Here is a 15,033-nt window from a genome sequence, read left to right as displayed (position 1 = left end):
AAAAAGCATTTTATTTTACTTGCCTATATCTTTGGTGCCATTTGACAAATCTTCACAAAACTTTCCAAAACAATTTGCCAGTCACGTCACCAGAGTGATTTCTTTTTTTTTTTGGTGTAATTCCATTTAGTATTATTTTGAGAAATTAAGTGGGAAGCAAATGTGCATATATACTGTATCTAGGGACGCAAAGGATTTGCGACCTCTCCCCAGATTTGATTGGCTGATAACACTTCAACAACAGAAGCTGTTGAAGTGTTGTCAGCCATCTTGGGACTCGGCTGGAGCAGAGTCCCAGAAAAAAAGTAAAAAATAAAGAAAAGGGGCCAGGGTATGAACCCCTTGACCCCTTAGCTCTGGGACCCCCCAGCGCTAAAAAGCATTTTTTTTATTTATTTTATCACAGAGTTACGGTGAATCCGCAGACCCGCACTTCGTTATTATAAAGCCACTGGATGGGCCCAGTCCCGGGGTCATTTGCTTAAAAATGCAGGGAGGGCCTCCTGGCCCCTCCGCTGCCCCAGGGAGGCCTGTGCCCCTCCCCCCAGGGACCCACCCAGACAAAATGCATCAATTGTGCACAGCCCCTGGGACCATCACATCCCCCAGGCTTCATTTTATTGATTTGAGCGAAGTGGGGGCCTCCATGTTCTTTGCAGTGGGGCCCATCCAGTTTTGTTACATCACTGATTGCCACAGTGGTTCCTGGCACTGAACAAAATGACCTTGTGTGCCAATATGCTCCTTGTGGAAGAGGAGAATGCGATCACTCACAGTAAAACTACCTGGTAGAGAGAGAAATAAAAGTTTAATAAAATCAAAATGTCTTTGTTAATGCCAGACCTAATTAAGGACCCGATTCTTAAAGAAAGTCACAAAAGTGCACCCTTGGTATATGTCTTTGAATTAAAGGCTTTCATGAATTCACAAGAACTTAGAGAAGAAGACCAGGAAATCGTGCTCCTAGAAAATATTTGTGAACTGTATTTTAGCACAAGCAAAAATGCATGTGTAGATCTGCACATATGAAAATCTATTGAGTGTTTACAAGTCCACTTTCCCTTTAACCACTTTTTTCCCCAACCCTGGAAGAACTTCTACTTCTGCCTTTGTCAGGAGTAAGTTTCCAACTTTCTTATTATGGGAAAAGATTAGAGAAGAGGTGGTGAAAATCTTTAAAACATGCAAGTTAGTATGTTTGCAGATTCAAAAGCATTCCAGCCCTGGAACTATTGCTTACTGCTTCCTCCAGCCCCAATATGTAGGTCTGCAGAAAGGTGGCAAAATATGGAAATTGCTATAGTAGGGATTGAAATTGCAAGTATTCAAGCCCTACTATAGTAGTAGCCCTGACATAATCTGAGAGGCTGTTATCAGAGCTTTTACATAATGAGATTGCTGCCGTAATTTGTCGCCGTACTACGTGACGCCAAAGGGACAAGCAGATTTTTTTACCGGACAAGTAGATTTAAGAAGCAACCTGTCCCATGGACAAGTAGATATTGTATTACATTTCACATCTAGTGTGTGTACTACTCAGTGGCGGTCACATTGGGTTGTTATAGTTACATCAACTTTTGTGAATCTTCACAGAACTTTCCAGAAAAGTGGTACTTTTTGTATAGTTTACTAGTTTGTGAATGTAAAGTTTTGAGAGTAATCCATTGAGGGGGGCGCCGAGAAAAAAGGGAGATCCCAAAATGCAAAGTCCCCATGCATTTTCCATAGATTTTTTTGAATTGTGCTATCACAAAAACTACTGAACGGATTACACCAAATTTGGCAGTAAATCTTGGTCCAGAAGTTGTGCTTTTTGGGTCGCTGTCTTGTTTGCTAAAGACATCTTGGGGGCATTCACTAAGAATGCATTCTGCCCATTGCTTGCCATTGGCTTTGTCGTTTGTAACTCACACTTTCTTGCTTTTCATTTGCTGGCTTTATTTTTTTTAGGCTGTCCAGCTTGAGTTTGGTCATTCCCTTGCCAAAACGTTATTTACAGTATCCCTCCGACTGCTCCCTTTCTGTAAGCAGGCCTGTAAATCTTGTTCTTATCCTGTCACATTTGCTGTGCATTCAAAGACTGAGGTCCAGTGTCAGGTGTTGTCTTCCGAGGCAGCTTTTTTACTTTTCTTTCTCTGACTTCAAAGTGAGAGGATTTAAGTGACAATCTTGCTGGATACTTGGGGTAGAAGAGAGGTTTTTTAGCACATGACAACATTCAAATAAACTGTGTAAGTATTTCAGAATATATCAGAATTGAATGAAGCAAATTTTGTATTTCTGAAGTGTGTTAGAAAAAATACTTTAATATAATCTGAACAAATCATTACCCTGGATGATGCAATTTTCGCACATTTTCATCTGTGCACTGTATAGATTTATTAGTAAAGCTGAATGTCTGTGCAACTGTAATGATCATTTCAATTGAAAATGCGATGTCTGAAATGGCCGGGTTCTACCCCACCATGAACACTCCACTCTATGGCACTCCACTCTATTCTGCACCATTCCACTTTACTCTGTACCACTTCACTTTACACCGCTCTGTGCCACTGCACTCTGCACCACTCCATTCAACGTGACTGCACTCTACTCCTCTTCACGCTATACCTTACTATTCTACTCTGTTCCACTCTACTCTGTGCAGGTGCACTCTGCTCTACACCACTGCACTTTTCGCCACTGCACTCTACACCACTCCTGTCTAGGCCACACCAGTCTACTCTGTACAACTCACTTTACTCCGCTGGACTCTCTGCACTTTGCATCACTGCACTCTATGCCAATACACTCTATTCTGTTGCACTTTAGTCTGTAACAGTCAACTCTGTGCCTCTGCATTCTATGCCAATCCACACCTCTAATCTACTCTGCACCACTGCACTCTATGCCATTACATTCTATGCCACTCTATGCAATTGTGCTCTACCCTGCACAACTCCACTGTTTGCCACTTCAGTCTACTGTGAAAAATTCACTCTATGGCACTGCACTATGCGCTACTCTTAACTCTGCACCACTCCACCAACTCTGCCTCACTCTACTCTTATGCATTCGCCACAACTGCACTCCATCACTGCAGTCTACGCCACTGAACTTTACTCTGCATCACTAGTTTACGCCACTGCTCTCTACGCCACTCTACTCTTCTCCACTGCACTCTCCGCCACTCTACAACATAGCATTCTCCACCACTGAATTCTACACCACTCTTCCATGCACTACTCCACTATACAGTACTGCACTCCACACCACTGCACTCTATGGAACTGTAATATACTCTGCACCATTCTGTGCTACTCTATTCTGCACCACTTTAAGCCACTGCACTTTATGCTACTCGACTCTACTCTGCAATCTACGCCACTGCAATCTATGCCACCCTACTCTATGCCACTGCCCTCTGCATCACTCACCTTTGCTCCACTCTACACCATTGCACTTTATGCCACTGCACTCTATACCCTCTACTGTACTCCACTTTAGTCTGGCCACTCCACTCTGTGCTACTCATCTCTGTGCCACGCCACTCAATTCTGCGCATGCACCCTACTATGCACCACTCTAATCTACGCCACTGAATTCTACGATGCTGCATTGTACGCTGCTGAATTCAATGCCATTGCACTCAATGCCACTGCACTCTACACCACTATACTCTGCAGCACTCTATGCAGTGCCAATGCACTCTACACCAGTCCACTCTACTGTGTGCCACTCTACGTGACTCCACACTTTGCCACTACAATACGCTACACTGTGTGCCTTGCCACTCCATTCCACTCTTTGCCATTCCACTCTACGACACTCCACGCCAATCTCCTCTACGCCACTAACTTTTAGGTATGCTGAACAGCAGCCACTCTGGTGTACAACATGGCTAAAGCACATTGACATAGCCAATAGCTCTTGCATAAGCTAGACCTTTGGCCTTTGCCAGTGCTTGTTGTGATTTGGTGTAAATCGTTTCTGTAGTTTTGGCAATATAAAGCTCCACAAATATTTGTATATTTGGACAGCTGGGCTCAAGGGACTCTCACAAGAGTCCCTCAAACTCAGTTTAAAAAAATAGAATCATCTGCTTGGTCCAGGGGACTTTTTTAGCCTGGACCATCTGGCTCTATCCCACAGAAGCGAAGCTCTATTTGCCTGCCTGTAACATGCTTATACTTTATGCCCAAGATTGGGTAAAGTTTTTAAGACTGATTTTATGAAATGATGTTAAATTAATGCTTCGGAGAATGAGTATGAATATTGTAGATGTTTATCTTAATGGTTCAGATATATGTATTGAATCTTAACATTGTATACACTGTAACGGCTGTTGGTGTTTTTATTCGGGCACTTTGTTGGCCTGAAACAAACATAAAATAAAAGCTAATTCAAATTGAAGCTTGTAACTTCACTGGCATGAAGAAGAGTGATTTCTAGGAGGTTGGAGTATTGGTTCTGATTTCCAATTGACTGTGAAGAAGGGAGAGTGTGTATATTGTCTCCTAATGGTTCATGTCCATACATTCATTTGTACTATTATCATAATTTCCAGTTGTTTGAAACTGTTGAATGTCGTGCACTTCTGCTTCCTCCGGTTTACGTCTGCAATTCCATTGTCTATACAACTATAGTTTAAACATTTGTTTATAATTACCTGAGTGTACTTTCTTTTACCCTATTTACCATTGTGCGTTTTTTTGGATTGATGGTTATTGGCTGATGGGCTTTACTATGTTAACTTTAAATAAATTAGCTATTTGAATGCAAATTCTTGCTGGGGAAGCGAAAATCATTCATTTGTTTCTTTTTGCATAGAAGTTTTTGCCGCCGAACCCGAAGTATTATTCACGCCAAAACAAAATTTGAAGGAGGCCGATGATACAGTTGAAATGGAAAACTTTGGAGAACCAGCCACAGGTCAGAAGTAATTGACAATTACATCTATTTCATTGTGATTTTCAAAATAAACTTGGAAATCATCTAGTGTAACTGACTAAGGAAGAATGATGTAACCTAACAACTGGGTTGGAAAGGTGAAACTGTGGAATGGATTTATCGGGCAATTGCACAGGCAAAATGTTTATTTTTTATAACCTCCATTTTAAATTTGAAACTTAGTAAAACTGCATGAAGTAATGCATGAATGATAAGGAAAAATAAAAATGTCCTGTTTGTTCTGACATCACTCCATAATAGCAGAATAGTACCTAGCCTCTTCTTTCTATAATGGGTAAACATTATGGGAGAGGTGTGGTGTGTTGCCTTAGATGCATCATATATGATCACGGACCTGCAGGGATGGTGGTGGCCCTCACCGAGTTGTGTTATTGAGTTCAGCCTCATGCTCTAACCTCACTCAGTTACTACTCGGACTATTTATTTATTTCTGCTCAGATCCAGCAATGCACATTCTATTGTTTTCCCACCTCTTGTTTTGATAAATTTTTGGGGACAGTCCATTACATAGACTCTTTAATCGGTTTGATTTCCTTGACATAGGAAGCCAATTTTGTTCTGAAAATAGCATTGCGAACATCACTGTTATGCTTATGAATGCTTAACGAAATTGTATTTATTTTCATACCGACGTATATGCCCGCAAAGAAAAATGATTCAGTAAGATTACATTTTTGCTGCCCCATTTAGTGAACTCTTTGTACCCATGGTAATCTTAAATCCAATGTATGTTATTTGGTAATTTTGTGTCTGGGTGCATACAGAGCAGTGTCCACGGGGAAAATGTCCTCACTGAGTCCCTGATGTTAGCTTTCCATAATCTTTATTGAGGAAGGCAAGTACAACCATACATAAACAAGAACTGACTTTTCAGCATAATAGTAATGGAACATTCCCCATAACAATAGTCACTCTGGGTTATAACTTCCAAATAACATTTTAGGGCATGTCTTATAGCCTCTTCAATCTTCACTCTGTGGTCATGGAACTTGCTGATGGGAACAGCTTAAGAGTAGGAAAAAAGAAGAGGAAACAATCAAACCCCACAATCAAAAGCATTGCACCCGTATTAAGCTACTAAAAGTCCTTAAGGTACAAAATAAGACTTTAGGCATCACAAGAACTTGGCGCTTGTTTTTTTTATAGGCCCCCGGGTAGGCAGGTCCCTCAGCCATTAAACATTTTGGGCAAGATATGTCAAAGGGTTTTGTCCATTCTGTGTCTGTGGGAAAAAGTGTCCATACATATGTTCCTCTGTGTTTTGTGTCAGGAGGCCATCACCTCCCCGTAGCTTTCATTTTTTTTTTTATATCCGGGGCCCGAGGTCCCCCTCCTGCCCTGGGGACTGCCACCTCCCCATGGCTTTCAGTTATATATATATGGTGGTGGGGGGAGGCACGCCCCCTGTGTCCCAAAGACCACCACCCCCTGGGGCTTCTATGATATCACATGCCGGGGCCCATGCTTCCCCCCCCCAGGACCACAACCCCCAGAAATTCTTTTAAACTATATGCGCCCGCACCTCAGGGACCACCACCCCCCCGGGGCAAAGAGAAAAAAAGAGTGAAGGGGGTCTGTTTCGGACCACCATTAGCCGTGGGGACCACCACCCCCGGGGTTATGTCAAGGTTGGAGGGGGGTCACTCGTGGAGACACTGATGGCCTTGGGGACCTCCACGCCCAGGGTCGGTTCCTGCTATGTCCCACACTTCCCACCCCCGGGACATACCTGTTTGCTGTGGCTTAGCAGCCAAGCCACAGTAAACACTTTGAGTTTTGACAGCAGGACCTTTAAAGCAGGTCCTGCTGTCAAAATCCAAAGCTTTCATCTTACGTGTGCAGGGAAGAGAGATGAAATGCTTCAGCAAGCGCGGAACAGCTGTCAAAGCAGCTCCGAGCTTGCTGAAGGAATGGCACTGCAAAAGAAGCCTTAAGGCTTTCCCTGCAGTCTGAGGTAGCCCATAAGGGCATTTTGTTAAAAATATTTAAAAAAGTAAACAAATAAATCTGTTGAGACGGGCTCCCCCTCAGTCCCCGTAGCCCATAAAGGGCAAAAAAAAAGGTTTAAAAAAAAAAAATGGCAATAGCTCAATGTGAAGGTCACGGACCTTCACACTGAGCGTTAAGGGTTCGAGCCCAGCTGGACTCGTTTCCCTTTTTTTTAACTACAAATCTTTAAGGCTCATACTGAAAGGTAATCTTACACGTTTTTAAATAACAAATACATTTTTCTTTTAAATTTGTCCAGAAATATCTCATTCTAAGTATGTCATATATCAAAGCCTAAACAACTATCTCTCTCCCTCTCACTCTTTCTCTCTCTTTCAACCTTTTACACACTCACACACCAACTCAGACACTTACGCACCCACTCACAGACCCACTCAGACTCTCATGCACTCACTCACAGCCCAGTCTGATCCTCACGCACCCACACACAGGCCCACTCAGCCAGTTACGCACCGACTCATACACCCACTCACTGTCACACCCACTTACAGACCCACTGAAACCCTCATGCACCCACTCACAGACCTGTGCACATAGTGACGCACCCACTAAAACAATGATGTACGCACTCTCACACCCAGAAACACTTTTTGACAGCAACTCTCACCCCTGATACACCCTCTCACACATATTCTTACACCGAGATAGGCAGCAGCAATCTTCTGCAGTGCTTGGTGAAAGGGGCGTGCGCAGCAAGGGGTTGTGTAGCTGGGAGGGTTGGCCGTAGGGACTGGCTGCAGGCCAGTACTTGCGGGCAAACCCTACTATGCACAGTGCAAGGTACGGTGCGTAAAGGGGGTTGACCTTGCCCAGGCCCTGTGGTCAACCGTGACCGTGCGAGGTGATGGTTGGATTAACATATAGGGGGTTGCTATGCAGACAGTGAAAAGCTGGCCGGGGCCCTGTTAGGGGGCCCCTGCACTGCCCATGCCAGTGGCATGGAGGCCCTTATTACGACCGCGGCGGTAGAGCCGCGGTCGCACCACCGGGGCCGGCGGTTTCCCGCTGTTTTAGCCCCGGCGGTGATAATCCGCCAGGGCAGCGCTGCCCTTGGGATTATGACCCCCCCCTACCGCCAGCCTCTTCCTGGCGGTGCAAACCGCCAGAAACAGGCTGGCGGTAGTGGGGTCATAATCCCCAGGGCAGCACTGCTTGCAGCGCTGCCCTGGCGGATTATCACCGCCGGGGCTAAAACGGTGGGAAACCGCCGGCCCCGGCGGTGCGACCGCGGCTCTACCGCCGCGGTCGTAATAAGGGCCTCAGTACCACCAGCCTGTTGGCGGTACGGACGCCACAGAGACCGCCAGGGTCGTAATGACCACCATAGTATTGAAAAATATTATACGTTAAAAAAAAAAACCCACAGAAATTCACTTAAAAAACAAAGGTTACAGGGACGTTATAGTTTGGTTCTGAATTTACTCGTACAAAACCATAGAAATTCAGCAGTTATAGTTAGAGTTCTTTTACGTAACTATAACTTGCGCCCTATGGTGACTATAACTTGCACCTTGGCCATGCACAGCTAATTACTCCACACATTATATAATTGATGAGATCTTGTATGGTATCTTTAATATTATCACTGCAACATTTGCAATAAAATTATTGTTTAAAAAAATGTGCACTGCAAGGGCGCGAGTTATAGTTACCTTAGGGTGCAAGTTATAATTACTTAAAAGAACTCAGCCTGTGGTGGTCCTTCAACAATGGGACCACCACCAAACCTTTCAGCTTGAAACGCTCTTTCTGTCTAGGTCATCTCTGGGTCCCCACACTAGGTGGGAGTGGGGCAAAATAGTAACCTCTCCCACCATTCAATATCTTTTTAAGCTCTGTTATGGCTAGAACTTTTGTTTTATAGCTGGGAGTAGTTTGTGTATTAAGGGCCTTGTTTGTAATAGTACTGCAGTAGGCCTTCTAGGCCTGGAAATGTGTAAAGCACTCCTCCCTCTAGGGGCTACATATATGGTTACACTGCATTACTTTCTGCAATTCTTTTTTCATGTTGTTATGCCTTCTAGGGGCTGACTGTATGGTACATGACTATTTCAGGGGTGTGGAATTTATTAAAATATCTACTTGTCCAGGGGACAGGTTGCTTCTCAAATCTACTTGTCCTGTAAAAAGATCTACTTGTCCCTTTGGTGCCATGTAGTGTGGCGCCAAATTATGGCAGCAATCTCATTATGTAAGAGCTCTGATAATAGCCTCTCTGATTATGCCAGGGCTACTACCATAGTAGGGCTTGAATACTTGCAGTTTCAATCCCTACTGTAGCAATTTCCTTATTTTGCCACCTTTCTGCAGATCTGCATACTGGGGCTGGAGGAAGCAGTAAGCAATAGTTCCAGGGCTGGAATGCCTTTGCGTCTGCAAACCTACTAACCTGCATGTTTTAAAGATTTTCACCAGCTTCTCTCTAATATTTTCCCATAATAAGAAAGGTTGGACATTTACTCCTGACAATGGCAGAATTAGAACTTCTTCCAGGGTTGGGAAGAAAGTGGCTGGAGGGAAAATGAACTTGCAAATGCTCAATAGATTTTCACATGAGCAAATCTACACATGCGTATTTACCCATGCTAAAATACAGTTCACAAATATTTTATAGGGGTACGACATATACCATGGGTGCACTTTTGTGACTTTCTTTAAGAATTTGGGGCCACATGTAGGTAGGTTCAGATTTGCAAATTGCGAGTCGCAAATCCGAATGTAGGATGGTGTCCCTGACACCATCTGTGATTCGCAAGGGCTTCGCAAATGCCCACCTCATGAATAATCATGAGGTGGGTCGCAATTTGCGACCCCCTTGCGAATGGCGGCCCTTACAGGGCTGGTGGCCTGCTGGAGACAGCAGACCACCATGTCTGTGACTGCTTTTCAATAAAGCATTTTTTTTTTTGTAATGCATCTCGTTTTCCTTTAAGGAAAACGGGCTGCATTACAAAAACGAAAAATGAAACGTTTTCGTTTCACTTTTTCAGAGCAGGCAGTGGTCCGGAGGACAACTGCCTGCTCTGAAAAAATGTTTACAGTGACATTCACAATGGGGAAGGGGTCCCATGGGGACCCCTTCCCTTTTGTGAAAGTGTTAGCACCCATTTGAAATGGGTGCAAACTGCAATTGGTTTGCTCCCGCATTCGGAAAACAATCCTACATTGCACTGCGAGTCGCAATTAGGAAGGGAACACCCCTTCCTAATTGCGAGTCGCAAACCCGTTTTGCGATTCGGTAACCAGGTTACCGAAACGCAAAACTGGGTTTGTGCATCGCAATGTGTTTTTTGCACGTCGCAAACAGCGAAAGTCGCTGTCTGCGACATGCAAAAAGCTACCTACATGTGGGTCTTGGTCCCTAATTAGGTCTGGTGTTAACAAAGACATTTTGTTTTTATTAAACTTCTATTTCTCTCTCTTTCGGATGGCTTTACTGTGAGTGATCACATTCTGCTCTTCCACAAGGAGCATATTGGCACACAAAGTAGTTTTGTTCAGTGTCAGGAACTACAGTGGCAATCAGTGACGAAACTGGAGGGTGCCCCTTTGCAAAGAACATGGAGGAGCCCCCTCTCCAGACTCACTCAGGGCAGGTGCTGTGCTGAAGGGGCCCCCTGGAGGGCGGCTGCGGGGCCTTTGTTATGCCACTGGTGGCAACGTGTGCTTTTAGAGTTCAAAAACGTTTTTTTTTTTTTTTGCCAGTGTTTGTTACAATGTTGAAGGCCTGGTAGCTCCCACAACAATAAAGTGTTACAAAAGCCATGTCAAAACAAGACACGCATTGATGAAACTAAAGGACTTATAAAAAGATGTCAGATCAGTTGGCTTTGTCGGTGTTTGTTTATTTTCATGCTTCCCATAATCGTGTTAAAAATGGTTACACTGATTTTCCATTAGAAATATTTTTGGGAAATACTAGCATGCATCAACACATTTTACTAAATGACACTTCATTTGCATCTAATCAGAGAGCATTCTGGGAGCATTATACTTAGCCTCATAGCCTAAACTTTTCAAACATGTGTATACACTTTTTTTTTTTTGTACTGGAACCAACGTCAGTAGTGAAGTGTGACCTTAAAACATTTATTTACAGCACTCACCCTAATAATGAAGGTTTTCAAATAATGAACCATAAATACAAGTTCGAACAGCATTACCTTTTGGAAACACATTACCTCAACTGCAGAGAGTTCCACTCTCTGTAAACAGGCAGCTAAAGGGTTTGTGCTGCAGAGGGTTGGGCCTACTTGTCCCAAGGACAAAGTAAACATAAAAACTTGTTGCCCTTGACCACAAACAAGATGTCCCGGGCGTCGGGCGATAGGAATTCCACATCCCTGCTATTTGTCTTACAAATGCTATTTTACTATTGTGTTCTCTAGGGGCTGTTTGTTCTGAGCATTGCAGTCAAGATACTATAATATTCACTACACTCGGAAACTCACCCCATAATGCTTTGCGGGGCATTCCTTTTACAAAACAGTTTTGCCCATAACTCACTGCAGGACGTGCTCTTTCTGTCTAAGTCATCTTTAGGTCTCCACACTGGGATGTGGGGGAGCAAAATAACAATATAAAAACATATATTCATTAATGGCAATATTTTCATTTTTTGCTGCAGATAGCGGAAGAAGGTAAATGGAAGTGCTTTGCTTATATGTAGGGACACTGGAATTGGAATTATGTGGCATGGAGGACCAAATTATGCAGCAGGGTTGACCAATTTATATGGCAAGAAAAGTCCACTTATGTATTTACAACGCCAATAGCTCTAATTCAAGCAAATGCAAGACATATTGCATTGCAAATGCTTGTTTTTATTTGGTGTAAATCTGTTCAGTGGTTTAGGAGAAAGTTAAAGAAATCTAATTTGTATACATAGGATTGCGATGAATTTGTGAATACTGCCGATCTTGTGGAGAGATCTTATTGGCTGCCAACACTTTAACCAGGAAGTGTTGGCAACCATCTTGAGACTGGGCTTTAGCTGAGTCTCAAAATAAAACAAAACAAAACTGAAAAAGGGACAGGGTACGGTTACTCTAATAATCTATCCATGTTCCAGGGGTCCTGCAGGGATAAAAAACATTTTTGTAAAATTTGCGGCGAGAATTGCAGATATTCACGATTTTTGCCATGATTTACCAAAAAAAAGCCTGCACGGTCTCCTGCACATGCTTTTATTTTTGCCCCCAGTGGGCCAGGTCCGAGGGGCATATTATTTTAAGGAGGGGGGTGCACCACCACCTCGCTAGTGCTATGAATATAAAGTAAGCGGGGGTGCTCGTCCCCTGCACCCTGAGGACCACCAACTCCCAGGGGCAAACTTCTAAATAAATATAAGGGAAGGTCCTGCAGACACCCGCCCAGGCCTGAGGGAGCTGAAAGCTCTAGCCAAGCAAAAAGAAACATAACTCCGCTTTCAGAAAGCTGGAGCTGTCAAACAGCTTACATGCGTTGTTGGAACGGGATGTCTTCTACATGTCTCTGGAGAACGTGCTTCCCCTGATGTATGGTGATCTGCAGGAAAGTCACTTAAAAGTTACTGTATGGTTTCTGGATCCCTAACTCAGTGAACATAATCATGCATGTCCACAGAGGATCTCCCTGTTTCCTTGGACTGAGACCCTAAGGTTTAACTCTGAGGTCAAGGGGGGCATGCATAGTGCACCCCTATTTCAGAGAGAGTGGCTACTGCCCTCTCTACCAAGTTGGTGGTAGACTGACAGTGTAGGCAGCAATAAATCTATAGTCAGGGATGCCTGTATCTTTGTACCCTTCGGATGGGGGGGACTACTAGCCACTCTCCTGACCAAGTCTGAGCAGTCTTCTTTCCTGTGGTCCTGTTGCCTTTATCTCCCTAGGATGTGTGTTTGAGAGCCAGTAGGTTCCCTAGGGGAGAATGGTGAGGTGAGCCATGGTGTTTAATGTGAGCTGAGGTGTTCTGCTTGACATTCCATCTCCCCGTGCCCCTCCCTATTCCTTGGCGAATCCTGGTGGGCTAGGGGTAGACACTTGCTCTTATCTGTGTTTAGCTGCAGTAACTGCTAGGAGGGACCCTTCCCCCCTTTCTGTTTGGTGATGGTCAGTGACTCCTGGTCTGAAGTTAATTAAAATTCCTTTCTGGGGAATAACCTGGGCTGATACCAAGGGCCTGTCCTGAAGGGACAGTAACTCATCCTTGCATGCCTTGTACTTGCAGTGAGCATGACACACATGTGCCTCTTGATTAGAGGGGCACCCAGTATTCACAAGTAGCAGACCCTCTGATTTGGATCAGCATATCGATCAGAGGTGATAGAAGGTTGGCCGGAGTGGTCAGTGGTTGTTCCGAGACTGGTCTTCGGTTCTAACAAGCATCTACAGAAGCCAGCTTTGGGCCTGTGGTGTAAAGGCAAGGAAGCTTGCTCACCGCGCCTGAACTTGAGAGAGTTTTCTCTGTGATGGATGGAGTCTGCTGTGAAGGAATTTGGCAGCAGTTAAAGAGCAAAAATATCAATCAGCAGCCTGGAAGCAGAGGACCAGCTGTGTTAGGATTGTCGAGCATCGCCTTGGAAGACAAGGAAATTGCAAACAGCTGCTTAAGATGAGGAAGCTTGCAGCACATAGAGAGAAACGGGGAAGCTTGAGTTCAGTCCTTGAAGGTGAGATCACTTTGCTCAGACCCCTCCCCTGTGATGTGGGAGCCTGTGTGACACTACCAGTTACCATCTGTAGCTGGTGAAGAGTGTCCTGGGGTACAGGCCACCCTATCTTCCTCTTTGTGATACTTGGGGGTAACAGGGTGTACTGGCACTCTGACCAGCCAATGCCCTCCTACAGCTAGCCAGTGGCCTCTGGGCTAGTGAGATTCTAGTAAACTGTGCCAGGACATCAAGCACCTGTTATCAGGTCCCTGACGCAACCAGAGCGATGTCCTTGCTAAGGACAGGAGAGCACTTCTGTTCTTTGGGTGGTGGGTTCTGGGGCTGATCTGGAATGTTTGCCTCATATGCTGAAACAACACCATTGCAATACAAGGATTGGTATCATAGCTCTAGCGAATGAGAGCAACCCTGTGCAACATAGTCTGTAATATGCAATGCTAATTGTGTGTCTACATGCTACCTGTGTTTTTATAGTACTTAGCAGATAACATTGGAGAGGAATTTGAACTGCAGAACTTGACCATAGAGGAATTAAAGCAAATGTGTGCTGACAGGGGGTGGAAGGTCCCAAGGTCTAAGAACAGGGAACATGTGATTAGTCGCATGAGAAAGTGCTGTGAGGAACAAGTCACTGCAGTGCGTGAGGTGGAGAGCATTGTTGTCACAAGCCTGCTAAGTTCGTCAGTGCAGGCTTCCCCTACACTTGTCTGTAGGCTTTCTCCTATGTTTTCCTCTACACCTGTCCCTAGACTTTCACCTCCCCCTATTTCTAGAGATAACTTTTCCCCTGCACCAGGATTTGCCTCCTTTCTGAGGGACTGACCCAGTTGAGACCCTGAAACTCCAGCTGAAACTCCGAGAAGCTTAGGATTTATCAGAGGAGAAAGCAAGGAATTTGAGAGGCAGAAGTTAAGGATAGCCCGCCAGGCAGAAGAGGAGCAGCGAAGGGCCAGGCAGAAAGAGTGTGCTTGGAAGGAGGGGGAAAGGCTGGAGAAAGAGAGGGAAAGGCAGAAGAAAGAGAAGGATAAGGAACTGGAGAAAGAGAAGATAGCCCTGGAGAAAGAAAAACTGAAGTTAACAGTGGAGAGAGGGCTTAGCTCTGAGGACGGTGAGTCCTCTTCAGAGTCCAAGAGCAAGGAAAACACCACCAGTGTACCAAACAAATTAATACACATGTATGTCCCAGGCACTGATATTCTCAGCTGGATGCATGCTTTTGATCTTGCAATTAAGGCTGAATGTCTGAATGGTCAGTCCAAAGCAGCAGCTCTACTGAGTCGCCTCCCACGGGAAGGGACTGAGGGGCATATTTATACTCCATTTGCGCTGAATTTGAATCATTTTTTTTTTTTTTACACAGATTCAGTGCAAAACCAACTCCATATTTAGATTTTGACGTTAGACCTGTCTAACGTCAAAA

At 44.4% G+C, this 15,033-nt stretch overlaps 1 protein-coding gene across 4 annotated transcripts in view; it reads left to right on the top strand.

Moving 5' to 3' along the window:
* LOC138259346 (zinc finger protein 586-like) overlaps nucleotides 1-15,033 on the top strand; it is an 86,651-nt gene that overhangs the window by 18,847 nt on the left and 52,771 nt on the right. For 3 of the 4 annotated variants that reach the window (XM_069207010.1, XM_069207009.1, XM_069207007.1), the window contains exon 4: nucleotides 4,810-4,911. In XM_069207010.1, the coding sequence (XP_069063111.1) occupies nucleotides 4,810-4,911 (102 nt within the window). The remainder of the gene's footprint in view (nucleotides 1-4,809; nucleotides 4,912-15,033) is intronic. The other variant, XM_069207008.1, reaches the window with a different exon arrangement.

This window comes from Pleurodeles waltl, chromosome 9 (assembly GCF_031143425.1).
Source record: "Pleurodeles waltl isolate 20211129_DDA chromosome 9, aPleWal1.hap1.20221129, whole genome shotgun sequence".
Classification (NCBI taxonomy): Eukaryota; Metazoa; Chordata; class Amphibia; order Caudata; family Salamandridae; genus Pleurodeles; species Pleurodeles waltl.
The sequence above is the reverse complement of the archived record's forward strand: the minus strand, read 5'-3'. Positions and strand labels throughout refer to the sequence as shown.